The 16,430-nt window shown below is 41.4% G+C and overlaps 1 protein-coding gene across 2 annotated transcripts in view; it reads left to right on the forward strand.

Annotated features, from left to right (window-relative positions):
* Window positions 1-16,430, forward strand: part of arhgap20 (Rho GTPase activating protein 20) — a 42,752-nt gene that overhangs the window by 22,153 nt on the left and 4,169 nt on the right. For both annotated transcript variants that reach the window (XM_088914636.1, XM_088914635.1), the window contains exons 3-14: window positions 3,195-3,365; window positions 5,314-5,463; window positions 6,508-6,549; window positions 6,752-6,836; window positions 8,186-8,263; window positions 8,709-8,775; window positions 9,069-9,263; window positions 10,169-10,347; window positions 10,661-10,822; window positions 11,861-11,970; window positions 12,252-12,441; window positions 14,731-14,845. In XM_088914636.1, coding sequence (XP_088770762.1) covers window positions 3,195-3,365; window positions 5,314-5,463; window positions 6,508-6,549; window positions 6,752-6,836; window positions 8,186-8,263; window positions 8,709-8,775; window positions 9,069-9,263; window positions 10,169-10,347; window positions 10,661-10,822; window positions 11,861-11,970; window positions 12,252-12,441; window positions 14,731-14,845 — 1,544 coding nt within the window. The remainder of the gene's footprint in view (window positions 1-3,194; window positions 3,366-5,313; window positions 5,464-6,507; window positions 6,550-6,751; window positions 6,837-8,185; window positions 8,264-8,708; window positions 8,776-9,068; window positions 9,264-10,168; window positions 10,348-10,660; window positions 10,823-11,860; window positions 11,971-12,251; window positions 12,442-14,730; window positions 14,846-16,430) is intronic.

A 16,430-nucleotide genomic window follows, 5' to 3' on the forward strand; every position in this document is an offset into this window, starting at 1 on the left:
CAGAAGCCTTCTGAAAACTCTACATACCTCATTTTGCAAGCTCTGTATCCATTATTGTTTTGCTTGGTCGAAGAACTCTAATGAGTTAGTTATGGAAAACCTACCCTTGATAATTCCATTATAGGTGATCCTCTACTTTAATTCTGATTATCATTGTAGCATAATGTTGCATTTAATGGAAATAAGACATGTAATTGTTTTTGTCACCTTTTATATGACTGGGCATTCCAATACTCCAGTCGAATGGTGTGACCCTTTTCGACAAACTGCTGGAAGGGTTTTGTAAGTGACCTATGAAATTGAATAATATCATTTTCCTTGAACGCAATTATTAAAATACCATCAGGCCCCAGCAATGAGTTTATCTTATGTGCTTCTAGTATCCCTTCTGCCTCTTTTGTATAAAATTAAACCCTACCACTGATTTCCATGGCAACGACCAGTCCAGTGGCAACACATGGGCGTGGAACATGTGCAGTAAGTGGTGCTTACTCTTGCTTACAAATTTGTCACCAGAAACCAAAGCCACATGAACGTGTCTGTAAACACACTGCCAAGTAGAAACACTTTGCAAGGGAGGGTGATGGTTGCGTTCAAGCCTGGCTGGGGTCCACAGCCTGTGTCCTCGGCTCGGGTTACAGATGTTTTTATGGCCTGACCAGGAACACATGAGGCCAGTCCAGAGCTCGAGAAATGCACATCTGGTAGAGGGTGACCTCATCCCTCCCAGAACCCCCGTTCCAAAACATCTGTCTGTTTGTGAAAGGAAGCAGAAATGATGACAGGTTCATATTAAGGGCTGAGGGGTGTGTTAGTCTGTCTAATTAGCCTCACACTGACGAGTTACCTGGCACCCTGCTGAGACACAGACGCTGTGTGATTTTAATCAGTCTTGCAGTGAATGCGTGTACCTTATTTCAGGTTTTGAAAGGTTTTGCTCCTTGATTGTTCTGAGATATATCATGAGGTATATCTTGCACACAAGCGAAGCTGCAGGTGAGAGAGGGGCCCCATCTTGTTCATTTCGTAGTTAAGAGCAAGGTGAATCGAAAATGTACTGTAGTCCAGCAAATTCTGAAACAAGTCCAGAGTTAAGGCCTCTATCATATGGTTGGGAAGCAGATAACCACAAGTCTACAAGTGTACATTAAGAGTTTCCAATTCCTAATCAATTCCTATTCATTCCCTAAATGAATTTCCTAAATTTCCTTTTAGTTCTCTTGTCCTTGTTCCACAGCTGAGTGTGAGACAGTCTCCTGGTTTGACCCTGTCTTTTTCCTTTTTGGATTGGATTACAACTCCTCTTACTCTCTGTTCTCTGTTCTCTTAACCAGACCATCTGTTCTGATTATCTGACACCAGGAATCATGTGGCTCTTCTAGTTCTGTTTTATCTACTTTTGTTTCCAATATCCAGTACTGATAGTCGGACAGTTTTTCATGCTTTCATTTATGCTACAAATACTGTGACATTGCATTTTACTTACTTTCAGTTACTTTGTATCAGGGGACTGAATAAATGTGGAGCCAACTGTTTATATTTTGTATCCTTTATACAAAAAAATGTTTAAAAGAAAGTCTCCAGGGGTCTCTTTCATCACTTGAAAGTGTTTGGAGATATCTCAGACTGTAAACAGGAAAGGCTAGAATCCTCTAACCACATCCCCGGTTTCTAGGAAAATCGATTTCCACCCCTCGCAAAAACACGGGTCTTTAAAAGAATCTTTTTTAGAAGCCTTACTTTTATCCTGCACGTAACCATCCAGCTTGATGAAAGAAGCTGACCAGCGTTCATTCACATTCATCTCAAAATACAAAATACATTGACAGGAATTAACTGTTAATTCATGAAAAATGTATCATGAGGTTTAGCGCTTGTTTCTCAGATACTGTGTTGTTTTTAGCTGTTTATAACCAACCGAGACACAGAAAACCTTCCGGCTTCCAGGCCCACAGGACTGAAGTTAGAAATTGCTGGTCTAGAACATTCTTTGAGCAATACAGAAACTATTTTTATCAAACTTGATTTAAGACCTACATTGAAAATATAGTTTTTTATTCAGTGCCGTGTTTTTGGGCTTCTCTCTCACCCCTGTTGCACACAGACAACATTGTCTGCTGTAGGTGTTGCACATGATTAAAGGCTCAGACCCTGAAACACACCTGAGCCTTGGATAAAGCTGGGAATCATGGATAGACTTTCTATATATACTGTATAAAAGGATTACCAGTCAACCCCTGCAATGGAAATAACCTTGTTAGAGCAACACTGTTACTCTTGTCACCTACTTTCTTAAATCACCCTGTTTCGTGGCCATTGCACAAGAGTTTTCACTGCTCTCCAAAAGGTGCTGAACAAACAACATACTGTAGCTATAAATCTGTGTAAAAATTCAGCATAAATTATATACTTACATTAACTAATCTCTGTGAAATACTCTGTTTCATTCATTCGGTTTCTCAGTGAGGTCTGCAAGGACAAGGACATTGGATGTCTGGATGAAGGAATGAATATGTTCTGTGTAATTTTTATAAAATTATATTTTTTTGAGAAAAGCATTTTACAGTATAGAAATATTATCAACAGGTACTGTTCAGTATGCTCTTACTGATGCATAATCTTCATTTAGTGACGCTTTGTAATTTCACCTAGACTTTTTTATTACTTTGCATCTTCCCAGTTTTTGAACAGCTTGTGCATGAGATGCGAGTTTAGGCTGCATTTCATTAAAACTTTTCCCAAAGATACAGTAAGAGCAAGCTAGTGTATAAAGGAGGAATATGTATGTCGCACTACGTGTTTGAAGGCAAAAACCTATTCAAAAAAACTATTTAGAACTACATAAATGTATGTTCAGAAAATACATTTACTGACAAATGATGGGATAAAATGTACTGAGAAATAAAAGCTACCAAGAACCACAGGACATACAAAGTTGGAATGTGATGTGGAAAAAATGCTTTCTTTAAAGTGACAGTGGTTTCTGTATCAAATTAATAATGAATAAAAAGAAAGATTTCTTTTTGATTTGATCCTTTCAGGACTTAGTAAAAAAGTAAAAAATTGTGGAGAGCTTTCTTTTAAAATCGTCATGCTCTGAGCACTAGGTGCTTCTATCAATGGTGTCAAATGTTCATCGGTTGCTTTTTTATAGCACAATATTTACGTTTGCTATCTTCTGGGCCTTTTTTTAGGGAAAGCTGCCTGTCTCCCATCAGTCCAGACAGCTGTCCCCTGGTCCAGTCCTTCCTCTCTCCGGGACGAGTGTTTGTTATGGATGGACATGTCCAGCTGAAGACCGGACTGCAGACACAGGAGAGACACCTCTTCCTCTTCAATGACATTCTGGTCATCGCAAAGTCCAAGTACGTTTGACAAAATTCCCATTCTAGATACAAAGTAGCTGTGACCATGTGAAACTGGAGCTGTTGTGTGAAATAAAAATCCATTATTTAAAACATAGTGTAGAGTTAAGACTTTAGTTTAATTATGGAATAGTTGCTTCTGAGGTTTGGACTCTGTAAAACAAGTCGTCAAACTCCTTCGCTTCAACAGAAGAGGACTTTGGACTTTGTATCAGTGCTGTCAGAGAGGACTCAGTGCTTCAGTTTCTGCGGAGCTTGCAGAATCACGTTACAGACTGCAGGTTACTGAGATGAGCGCGAATCATATCCTTTTCTTCTGTTTTTGTAAAGAGCAGCAAATCCTGCTCGGGGCTGCTACTATGTACCAGACTGCTGTGACCTTGAGCCATCAGCAAGCTGAATTTTCTATATTCAATTCTAAAGATTTTATTCACCCCACCCAGGGCAGCACGCGTTGCAGCACACAAAACATTCCAAATACAACTGGTAAAAAAACAGCGTCGCAACACGCCGAGAAGAATAAAAAATGAACAAAAACAGAGTAAGATCTGCAAAGTGATTATGAGAGTTTCAAAGCACATGTGCATTTCAAGAGCTCTGTCATGTGCTACAAAATGAAATAGTAATCAATCTGTTCGATGTTTAAGAACATGTTGAAGTACATGTACACTTGCGGAAGAGGTCCTGTCCAACAGAGATCATATCGATATATATCTAGCATATATGATTTTCAAACAACAGGGTTTTGTTTGGATCGGATTTTGCCTAGTCCTCAAACAGGGCTCAGTGCAGATGCTCTTTCAGAAGGCTGATGTTTCGCTGGTCTGTAAAGGCCACTTGACCCCTAGCCTGTTCAGTGTGCGCTGACTGGGAATCACGGAACCACCTACTCATCATCTGACATTAGTTTTAAACATACTCCCCTGGTCTCTTTGTGCCTCCATTAATCAGGATGAAAATCAGAAGGGAAAAACAACACACAAAGTATTGAACTTCTGTCAGGAGTCTCCCACAGATACTAAATGTTTTCAGACGATGCAAACAGCTCTCTGCGTGTTGCCATAACAAGTGTCAAAGTTTATGTCTCAGACTCTAAAGCTGTTATACTATTTCGTAACTACCTGTTTGGTCCTTTAATGTTGCGTTGTCCGTTTTATTACACTGTAAATGTCATGAAAAACATACTGTACAACACACACAATTTCACAGCACTCCTGGCTCCAAGGTTGCTGTTTATGAGTTTGATGCTAAACCTTTACTGTTGTAAACGCAGTGCTATATGAGAATGGCACAAGTGCACACTGAGTTGCACGTGCAGTAATGCTGTAATTGATTGTTCAGGTTGCTCAGAAGAATAAGAACTTAGGTCTGCTACAGTGTAACTGAATGCAAAGCACAGGTGTGGGATAGAAAACATTCATAATGTTTGCTGGTGTTGTTTCTAAGGTGTCTTCAGCAGTAACCTGCTATGTGTCTCACTTGACTCTCACTGGAGAAAACCTTCGGCTGTTACCTGGACAGTGTGACCTGTGCTCAGATATCGCACTGCCCTTGTGGGCCTGGAGCAGGCAGATACACTCCCTAGTGATGTTCATCAGCGACGATCAGGTGCCTCTGTTTAAAGGACCTGCAGAGAAGCACTGGGTTGAGAGTGACTTGAACAATGTGAAAGAAAGAATATGAAGAGGATTTTTGTTTTGTTTTTTTGTCTAACAATTGACAATAAAGAGAAGCATGAATTTCAATAGTCCCGCTACACAGGTGCACTGGTTTACTTTTTGTGTATCATATCAATCATAGCTACTCTCATAGCTATTTTCCTATCCATTCTAAGTCTAAGAGAACTCCTGCAAAGTCCACTTCTTTTGAAAGACAGAACCTTCGCTTCTCTTGAGTTTGGCTCACTTATTGTCAGCGTTATGTGATAAAGCCGGACTGCTGTTTGCAGGTCCACCTCACACTTCAAGCTGAAGAATCGTGTCCGTCTCAGCGAGATGTGGATAGCGTCCTGCACGGAGGAGGTGTGTGAGGGCAGTACCAGCCCTGAGCGCTCGTTTGTCTTGGGCTGGCCAACCACGAACTGCGTGGCCACGTTCAGGTGGGAGTCTGCTTTGATATGGTATAGTTCAAATGGTACAGTATGTACTGTATATATGTATTTCTCTTGAGTTGTTCATGTAATGCAGAAAGTTAATAGGTTGCTTTTTCCTTTGAAATAAGTTACTGAGTATAATGCATCGCTGCTGGAGGTGGTAAAGCAGCAACATGTTTTTGGAAAATGCACCCAAGAGCAGGCACCCAGCAGTGAGTGAGCAGCACGGTGTTGGCAGCCAGGCCATGGAGACTGACCAGGCAAGCGCGGTCCAGGCAAATGCAATCCAGAGCTGTAAACAGGGACAAGCAAAGCTCAAAACCAAGAGACAGAATACAGAGCACCAGAGGAGAGTCCAGAGAGTAAAGAGAGTGAAGGCAAAGCACGGTCCAGAATGCAGGGAGCAAACACAGATAGAACTCCAGAATTCAGGGCAAAGCTGGAGATGGACCCTATGACAGAGTTCCTGATCACTGCCAGATCACAGCTTACTGTATATAGTCTTCAACCACCTGAGGCAGGCCTGGTGGATAACTGCCTCCAGGTGGTACGAGACTCCTGTTGAATTAACTACTGTGGTAACCGGCACTGCATGACAAGCGGCCTGCTATGATGTGAATATTCCCCGCCACTCATTTGCAGTGACAAGCATGACACTGACTCTCCTCCCCTCAACTTAGTGCACATTTTGAACAGGGAGAGAAGGCAGTCCTTAAAGTAAGCCCGATCTTACCTCAAGACACCAGACAGAACTGTGTTTGCAGACTGGTATTAGACATTCATAAGAGGGGAATTAATCTAACATATTGTGTTTAAAATCTGTGATGTACAGTACTAACAGCAAAATCATTATTTGAAGTGCCAAAAGAACTGTTAGTGAAAAGGCTAGGAAAGATTATTTTATGCCTGTACAAGAACATTATTTTTGTATCTGTTCAAAAAATTATGAAGACTAAAGATTTGTACAGTATGAATATGCAGTATGTAAGCACAAAAGTTATTTTATCTTTAAGTATTCTGCTGTTATAACCTCAGTATTCTTTTTTTCAGTTCCACAGAACAGAAGGAAAAATGGCTTTCCTTTATGATGAGGTAATGTCATTTCAAATGAGTATGTAACACTAACAAAAAAAATGTTCTGTGCATGAATTCTGAGTGATCAGACGCCACTGATGAATGTGCTGGTGATTTGTGTATTTGCTGGTTAAGTGTACAGTATGTAGGTTTGATATCTTGCACGCTCAAAGAGTGTTCAGTTCATAACAAATACATCTGTATGTTTTTTTCCCAATAGCCGAATCAAAGAAGAAAAAGAAAAAGACGATCCTAAAACAATCCCTTTAAAAATTTTTCCTAAAGACATCGGAAACTGCGTGTATGTAAGTACATAGAAGTGATATTGACTTTACCCAACCTTTAGAAATATGCAAGTAAGAGCACACAGTTTATTTTCATCATTTTTAGTTTTTGAATTTAGTTTGATGTAAAAATGATATCCACATTTGTGTTTGCCTGTATTGTATCTGCAGTAAATCCTATATTGGTTTGAGCAAGCTGAAGTCTACATAGAGCTTTTTGCTTGCTTGGTTCTTGGTAAAGAAATCATAAGATTTTCACCTGCACAGCCGCAACAATGAACCCTTTGCTGGTTGTGACTCTTTTGTGGCTACTGACCTCTTAAAACCCCTTAATCTGTACTGAGGGGGAATGTGCTCATTCAGCCTGAAGAAATCCACTCGCTCGACTGTCTCCTGATTATCGGGAAAGGCTTGTACAATATTAGGCCAGAACTGCCCCCAAACTGCCCAGTCTGTCACCAAGGCCAGGTGCTTTTGAGCTTTTTCCAAGGGTGAGCAGCAGATGGAAAGGTTGCCTACAGAATCTGGCGATCTGCTCTTGATCTGTTCCTTGCTCTTCAGCCCCTAGGGTGACTTGAAAAATAACCGTACTTTCCCAACATAATCCAAGTCTGCAATACTGGAAGTGAAACAGTAGAACAGCATTTCCCCATCATTGCAGGCTTTCGCTATAAAACAAATCACAGATTTCCATATAGTTCTGAGCGGCTTGGAAGGCATAGTTCTTAAAAAGCTCTTCAAATTTTTCCCAGTAGAGTACACAGCAGTTGTAAAATTACTGAACAAATTAAATACAGTAGGTAATAGCACTACTCTCAATGCAATTGTTTGCAATATGTTATGTAATATTTTTCGTATTATTTATACTTATTTGTATGATTGATGATGACAATGATCCTGTATCTGACGGGTATATTTTATATTTAGAACTGCAACTTCAAATCAGTTTTTGATATTCCCTTATAAAGTCAAATACGTTGTTAAAAAAACTAAATTCACGTCCATTTGTTGATTTCTACATTTAAGAAGATTAGAAAAAAAGGCACAGAATGTGAAATGAACAGATTAAATGCAGTAATGTGGGTAATGATTATACAGAGTGGTCGCTGTGAAAAAGGAAATTTACTGGAGCATACGTGTGGATATTAGAGACTGGACATAACTCTCCGGGAGAAGCCAGGGTTCCTTTGTGATTTGTTGGGGTTGGACAACAGTTTTTCTCTGAGCTGGTGATTCCATAGCCTTTTTGTACAGGTGATCTTCCTTTCTTGTCATGTGCCTTGTTAGTGTGTGAATCCAAGCTTCACGTGTTTTGAGTGTTAATTTGTTTTGTCGTTTTCCTTTTTCCTTCGTTTCTCCCCCTCCCTCAGTCCAAGACTCTAGCAGTCAGCAACACCGACTCGGCCACTGAGGTCATCAAGACGGCGCTGCAGCAGTTCGGAATTTCGGTGGGTTTTTTCCTCCCTCTCTCTCTCCTTCTCTTTCGCTCTCTTTTGTCCTCTCTCCCCTTTTTCGTTAACAGCCTCGATACCACCTTGCTATTAATTGGTAAATGTTAAGATCCCCCTGAAATACCTCAACAAGCTCACTTCTGATTGCAGCGGCCCCCTTCCATGTTTGCAGTGCATTGAAACAAACCAGGCACTCGGTGTTTCTGAAGGGCCTGGTAAGATCAGGTTCAGTATATACAAGCCTGAAATGGCAAGCAGATCGTTCTTTAGCTGTGTGCTCCAGCCAACTTCACGGAGCCACCACACGGCTCAGATACGTTCAGGTAACATCTTCTGTCTGGGCTGCAACGTGAGGAGAGCCTCTCGGCTGGGTGTTGGGGCCACTCTTGATCTGAGGTGTTGAAGTGAGCCTCACATTTCTTTTCCTCTTTTTCCCTGACAGGGCTGTGTGAAAGACTACCGGCTGTGGGTGAGCTCAAGCAAGGAGAATGCACCTTATCCCCTGATTGGTGAGTCTGCAGGAGAACTTTAGAAATGTTACAGGATCCTTTTCATGATGCTAGCTAGCCAGATCACTGGTTGCAAGAATACACTTCTGTGGGTGTGTTCCAGACTTCCACAACCCTTTTTGTAGATAAGTGTCCCCTCTTTTCGTGCTTAAATCCACTTTCCCATACTTTCCTCTTGTATCGTATGGTTTGTGATTCGCTGGTGATTCCGATTCCTGTTGTGTGGTTGTTTGGACAGCGGGGATGGATTTTCGACAGGGCGTCAGTCTCCCTCCCTCTCTCTCCCCTCACAGGACACGAATATCCATTCAGTATCAGAATGAGTCACATTCGAGAGCCCATGTCCCAGTCACCCACAGCGGGAGGCAGGGGTGCCACTTCCCCTCCAGACCTGCAGGGGGCTCTGCTCCTGGAGCAGCTGCCTTCGGAGGCACCGTGCCATTTCATTCTGAAGTCCAGCCATGCGGCCACATGCCAGCAGCTAACAGGTAAGTCTCCCTCACTCAGCCGCCCTGATGAAGACTGATCACGTGTTCGAGGTCACCGACAGAGAGAGAAAGAACTGCAGTCAGATTCTGTTGATGACTGTTCCAGTAGACATGTGGCTCTCTAATGATAAAGCTTTAACCCTGGGCTGAAATTCTTCTAAGTGTACGATATTGAATTACATACAATTGCAATTATTTTTTTATTTATTAACATCTTAGTACATTTTTAGGTTTCTCTTGACTTTCTGCAGGGGTTCGTACAGGGCATGCAAGTGCGATGTGCAGGAATTGGAATAGAGCATAGATGTTTTTATGTGCACATAGAGCTCACATCTCACGAGTGGCGGAAAGATGTTCACAGTATGTGCAAGATGATTTTGTGAGCACACGGGCGGTGAGGTCATGTTTAGATGTCTAAATCATGCACTGTGTATCCCAGTAAAATGCATGGGTGAACAAAATGCGGTACTTACAGTAAGGCAGTTAGAAAAGCACCACAGCCTCAAAGCGTCAAAATACAACATTTTCTTTTAATAACCTAGGCTGGCACCATGCACAGAGGTGGAAATAAGGTCGCTTGAAATGACGTAGGATTCGGTATTGAACGGCATGTGTGAGCCAGCGTCTCCCATCAGCAGATCTCCTTTCCTTCACGTGGAAATACGTCTCAGCGGCCGGGTGTTTACTGGCTTTAGCTTCTCTGTGCTGCGGATTCCCTTCCTACTGCCAAACACAGACAAGCAGACAAACAGAAGGCTTGTCTTATTCTCCAAAGACACGGCACATTCTGGAAACCAAATGGTAACATTACGGCTGTAGAATGCGTGCGTGTGTGTGTGTGTGTGTGTGTGTGTGTGTGTGTCGCTCCCCCAGATGAAAACCGCCTTTTTCCTCTTTCCCTTTAGAGCCCAGCCAAAAGCCCTTGAAGAGGAAGAGGTCGATTATAAACTGGGCCTTCTGGCGCGGCTCTGCTACCCAGCTTGACACCCTGCCTGTGTCTCCCACCTCACCCAGCCCCGGGAGGCTGTTCGGTCTCCCCCTGAGTGCCGTCTGCGAGGACGGCAGCCTGCCCAAGCCAGTCATGGTAAGAAGGCTTCAGGAGTCTGGGAGGGAACAGAGGATTCTTCCCAGTACGATTGTATCGAAGCTGCCAGGTTGTACAGCATTTCATTTGGCTTAGTGTTTCATTACCGTTAGAGGGTTTGTTAATACAGTCTACTGTATTTCTCAGTCTTTGCAGACTCGGCAAGTCAACTTAAGAAATAACAGGAAAGTGTTTAACACTGCTGTATGTCATTGACGGTATATGAAGGTCATAGTTCGTTGCGATAAGCACCAGTCACTGGCCTGAGAGGTGTTAAGTTCTGTGGGATCCTTGTCTCTCTCTTCCCTTGAAGGACATGCTGTGCTTCCTGTTTCAAGAGGGGCCGTTCACGAGAGGCATTCTCCGCCGCTCGGCCAACGCCAGGGCCTGCCGCGAACTGAGGGACAAGCTGAACTCGGGAGAGGAAGTGCTCTTGAGCTGCGAGTCCATATTCGTGACAGCAGCCGTGTTCAAGGTGACAGACTGCGTTTTCACCCTGCGGCACTGGTTTGTGTGAAGGACAGACTGGAAAGAGTGCAAGATTAAATGTTGTAGTTACAACATTATGGACAGTTACTAGCAGCTGTATTTTCATTTTTATATACTGGCATCTGCTGTACATTTTTGCCAACAAAAGAACTGAACAACGTCTGAAAAACTACAGTCACTATATTGATATGATATTTTCTGTTGGAAACACTGTGAAATGTTATGCTAGTATACCATAAAATTCCTAAAAAAAGGGGGCAGTTTGTAATTCCTGCCCAATTAAATTTAGTGTGCTCTGTGATACGTTTGCTGAAACATCTTCTAAAGAAAGAGTGTTGGAGAATAATAATTTTGTTTAAAATATTTACTTACATATAAAGGAAATCAAAGACAAACTTCATCCTTTCTGAACTCGCTAACTTGCAGCATCTTACCCTTTATAGCTGTATAGCTTCTGGGTGGCTCTGCTTCATCCATGCCTGCAGCAGCCTCTAGCATTCCGTATATCACACTGGACGTTTCTGGTATTTGGCTTTTAATAAATCACTTGTTTGTTGTGCTATATTGTGGGTGGCAAAGCTCTTTAAGAAGACGGAAAGTGCTTACAACAACTTTATTCATTATTTATTGCTCGTCTAGGAGATCGTTAGTTTGGGCGTATCTGAAGTAATCAGAAAAAAAAAAGCTCACAAATGTAATCTTGGCAATAGGATTGCAACGCATTAAGTGGACACAATGGAGTCCTGCTGCCAGTCTGCTGTGTTGCTCATCTTCCCTTTCCACACCACGCAGTGGAGTAACTCGTGTGTTTTCCACTCGTTTCACCGAATACGCTGGCAATGCTCTTCCTCAGCCGGTGTCTTAGTATGGCCTCCTCTCCAGCAGCCACACGCAGTGCAGTCTTGCGTGTCAGAGTGAGAGCGTGTCCGTTGCCGTAGTCACGTCCTCCTGCTGCCCTGACGGTGGTGTAAGCCGTGGGATTGAGAATGCTGAGTGTCACACATGGCCGTTCCCCATCCCACAGGACTTCCTGCGCAACATTCCCGGCAGCCTGCTGTCGCTAGAGCTCTACGACAAGTGGGTCAGCGTGATGGACCAGGGGAGTGACGAGCAGAGGATCCGGGCCACGCAGAGGTAACCGCACAGAGGAATCCCTCTCCACAGACACGCCGCTCGTCTAGCCAGGTCTAGATACCACACAGGCAAGAGTCTGAGGAGCATGCGTCGAAGTCTGAAGCCGTTGTTGCAAAAATAAAAATGCAGAAAAAGCTTCATTTTCTTAGGCTGCTCGAATGTGGACTGCCACTAAGGATTGGGTGTTACCAAACATTTTTTTTTGTTTGTGTGTGTGTGTGTGGAGATTTGCTCAAGATGGGCAGGGCACGTGTTAAGCGGTGTGTGTTGTTATTCTGTAGCCTCATGGAAGAACTCCCAAAAGAAAACACGCTCCTGTTAAGGCACCTGTTCGGAGTCCTTCACTGCATCGAGAAGAACTCTGCAGAGAATCAGATGAATGCGTTCAACCTGGCCGTGTGCATCGCTCCCAGCATGCTTTGGGCTCCTGCGCCAGCCAGCCCGGAGGGCGAAAGCGAGGGAACCAAGAAGGTGAGAATTTAGAGATGGAGTATTTTTGTCTGTATGTGGCCGTAGAACATCCCCCGCCATCACGCTGCCTTCAAAAACAGTTTTAAACCCATTTAATCAAGTCTAAAGTAAACCCTCGACTTTTAACACGCACAGTACAGGGAGCCGATCCGGCAGCGGCTGGGACGGTATGAAGTGAACATGTTTCTGTGTGCCTGTCAGTTTGCAAAGTTTGTAGCTGTGGTGGTAATTTCATTGATCAAATGAGGGCACAGAGCCCTGGTATCACTATAGAGAGTGCTAGATGTAAAATTAAGATGTATACAAACAGGCTAACAGACTGCAGTTCTGCAAAAGAGTACTGTATATGTCCGACTGTTTTTTGTGAACATTCTTTTTTATATTTTAAAGCTTAGGCTGTTTTTTTTGTTTTAAGCCTTTTCTTTTGCAGTCAAGGTCATTTATGATAATTGGTTGATTTAGGAAAGATACATCCACTGTGTATCGTTTTTACAAATTTAAGACTTACGCTGATAGGACTGCAGTGCATTTGCGTCATTCGCCCAGAGACTTGTCACAGAGCGTTCTTCTTTTTTATTGCACGCCGAAGACTGTTTACATTTTTGTGGAATTTGAAATTCAGACCCATATAAAGCTATTAAAAGGTTTCCTTTGCATTCCTGAGGACACTGCTCCTCTCATAAATTCAATGTAAAACAGTTTTGCACATTTTTTAGAATATTCCAATTTGAAAAAAAAACAGGAAATGTTTATAGTTGGGAAATATGATCCAACTATGTTTCTTGAGGACACACAGCGGCCAGAGACTTAAATATTTCTCTGGTTTTCAATTATTTTGATTGAAACATAAAACATCAGAAGTCTTATTTATTTGTTTTATATTCATTTTAAATATTGTTATAGTGAACCTGGGCTACTTGGGAGTCCCAGGTTAATGAAATGCGCTTTGTGTCTGCTAGACCTTCACTATTGTCTGAAGCTTGACATCTGTCCTTTAAAAAGCTTTTGAATCTTGATACTTTACTGTGAAATAGGATCTTATACTCCTAAAAGTGTTAATGGCATTTGAAAAATAGTAGTTTTAATGATTGTGATTGGATAGTATTTTAAAACACGACTGTACTGAGATTATGGCTTTGACTAATCACAGAAAAGCAAAGCTGTTGTAAAATACGTGAGGCCATTAGAAAGACCATCTTTTTCATAGACTGCACATTTCAGGGGATCCTTCTTCATCAATAATGCATTATTAAAATATCTAACGTGTGTATGAGATACTGTTTTGTGACAAAGGGTTTACTACATGTGATGTTCTTGCAAAGAAGGAAGACGATTAACAACAGGAAAAAGAGAAGAGAAAAATCAGAACAACAAGTGATTTCTTTGACATTGATGTGTAAAAACTGTTTCCAAGTCAAAACCATGAAACGGTGTTTGAAAATACAAATCACTGTGACAAGTTATGGAAGAAACATTTGAAGAGCCGAATTATACATCACTAAATTGAAAATAGAAGGTTACTAACATCAGCTAGTTACTTTCATAAATCTGTAACAAGACAGCATGTCTGACTATATAATGGTTCTCTGTGGAATGGTGGCCTGAATAAAGAGGCATATATAAATACATTCCTTTTGCAGGTGTGTTGGAGTTAACAATGAAGAATACTTCCAATAGATTAGGCCTCTTTTTTCATGCCTCTCAGAATACAGTATATAAAGTGTTTCAAGACAGTAACATGATCTGAGATTTCAAAGTTTGATGAGGGGGTCTGTAATTTTAAAAAGAAGGATAGTATTTGTGGTATTTACTGTACATCATTTATTTAGTGCTACATGTCAAGAAAATACTGGTGTTATTATGACTCTTAAAAGATGCGGGACAACACTCCTTTTTCAGTTGCATTCTGCCAAGAATTTTTAGTATTTTTATAAGAGTTTTCCACTAAAGTTTACCAGCACATTTAAAACACTAGATTTTTTCTTTAAGAAAAGCCTTGTCCTGTAATATGTTGGCCAATTATTAAGGTTTTTAGATGTCCTCACATTCACAGGAAGAATATACAGTAAAGTTGTACTCCGTCTTCAGGATTCAGGAACAGATATTGGGTAGCTTATGAATGAACAGAAAGGAATCGTCCCAGTCATGATTCACGCAGTTCACATCAGTCAGAACTGGTGTGAGAAATGAGCCGGTAGTTTTTGCTGAAGAAGAACCTTGAATGCAGGGAGCTCATATCTGTACAGTGGTGACCACTACAGTATAACAACTAACACTGATTTCTTTCAGGTCTCCAGCGTTGTGCAGTTCGTAATAGAGAACTGTGACAAGATCTTCGGGGAAGACGTCACTGGCCTTTTTGGGAGTTTACCACAGAAACGTGCCGGCAGTGATCACGGCTCAGGTAAAGCCACAGATTCATTGTGCACCGCAAGTCACGAAAATGTCACCACACGTCTTTCATACTATAGTATAGTACAGTACGTAAAAATAGTATCTTTCATTCTGCAGCATGCTTAGAAACTTGAGCACCTTGAGGAAGACACATTTGCTGTGGAGGTCAATATTTTATGAATTAAGTGAAGTCAGCTGCCCTGCAAATGAGCTTTGCAACTCCACAGTGCCCTCTGTATAGAAGAGGGCGCTCATTTTAATCTCGTCAAAATATGAAGTGTTGTTAGGAAACAAGGGAGCCGAACTTTGAGCGAAACATCAACAGTGAACTGAAACTTGATACAAGTTGAAAGGAGTGACGAGCAGAAGGGAGAGAACTATCTCGACAGAAACCATCCCCAGTCGTACCATTAGACACGATCACTTGCTTTGGATAGTTTTGTAAAATAGGACAAATAAATGGAATACTTCAGCGTTACCTTGATAGCACGTGTTGAAAAATTTTACTTTTGTGTCAGTCAGCTGAAACTACAGCATCTTCCCTCTAGCTGTCGTTTGAAGCAAGACCAAGGTGATTGTATTTCTCGCCACAATATTGGATCTCCAGCAAGAGATCCCACTAATTCCAAACAGCAGGAATAATAAAGGCAAGCAATCAGACATTTTTCACGTTACAGTTGTGATGAGTGGACACTTGAGCGCGTCTCGTGCATCGCAGCACGTTCACTTGAATTCCCTTTTCAGTCCTTGAGTTTTGAGTTCTTCTAGATATCGCTTTGCAGAATGGTTTGTGGGTTTTTTTTTTTCCTGAAAAGCTGAATTTTCCTGACCGTCCAGTGGATAAAGATAGAAATTGAATGCATGGATGGGAGCTGAATTTTGAAATACTTTTGATTTTTTTTAACCTTGCATTTGAAACTTTCCATGACGTGCAAAGCGTTGTACCAGGTTGTTTTAAATGCAAGAAAAAGGTTTAAAATACAACATAATAAAAAATTTCAATAACAATCATTAGACTTTTAGATTGTAAGATAGGCTGACTAAACTGGGCAGCATCTAGTGTTAGTTCCTTCTAATGATAGGTCAGTATGGAATTTTTTTATCCCGCGGTATTTGACCTTTAGTCATTTCACGGGCTCTTTGTTGGCACCTTTGACTTCTTCGGAATGCTCTCTTAAGGAATTAGTTTAAGATTTCCATTATCAGTTCCATGAAATCTGGAAAACAATGTTTTCTAAATTAGTATAGGATCCCATCATTCTCATACCCTAACCTAAGGTTGTTTTGCTAACCTGTTGTTGTAAACTTCCTTGTCCTGGAAGTCCAACCAGTGTAACTTTAAGATCTACCTACAGAATAAAAATAAAGATGAGCATGTTAAACGTTTTGATGCTTGCATTATTGTAGGTCTCTGAACTCATGTTTGTTTGTTTAGGTACTGGTGGAATAAGTCAAGGGCTGAAATGTTATTTGTGACAACTTTTTTACATATCCTAATGGATGTGTCTAATAATAAGAGTATTTTAGTTTTACGGTGTTTATTTAAGTGTTATAAAATGCTACTGTAAAACAAGACAGAAAAGATTATCTCAATT

The sequence above is a fragment of the Atractosteus spatula genome, chromosome 4, assembly GCF_055471065.1.
Source record: "Atractosteus spatula isolate fAtrSpa1 chromosome 4, fAtrSpa1.hap1, whole genome shotgun sequence".
In the NCBI taxonomy this organism is placed as follows: domain Eukaryota; kingdom Metazoa; phylum Chordata; class Actinopteri; order Semionotiformes; family Lepisosteidae; genus Atractosteus; species Atractosteus spatula.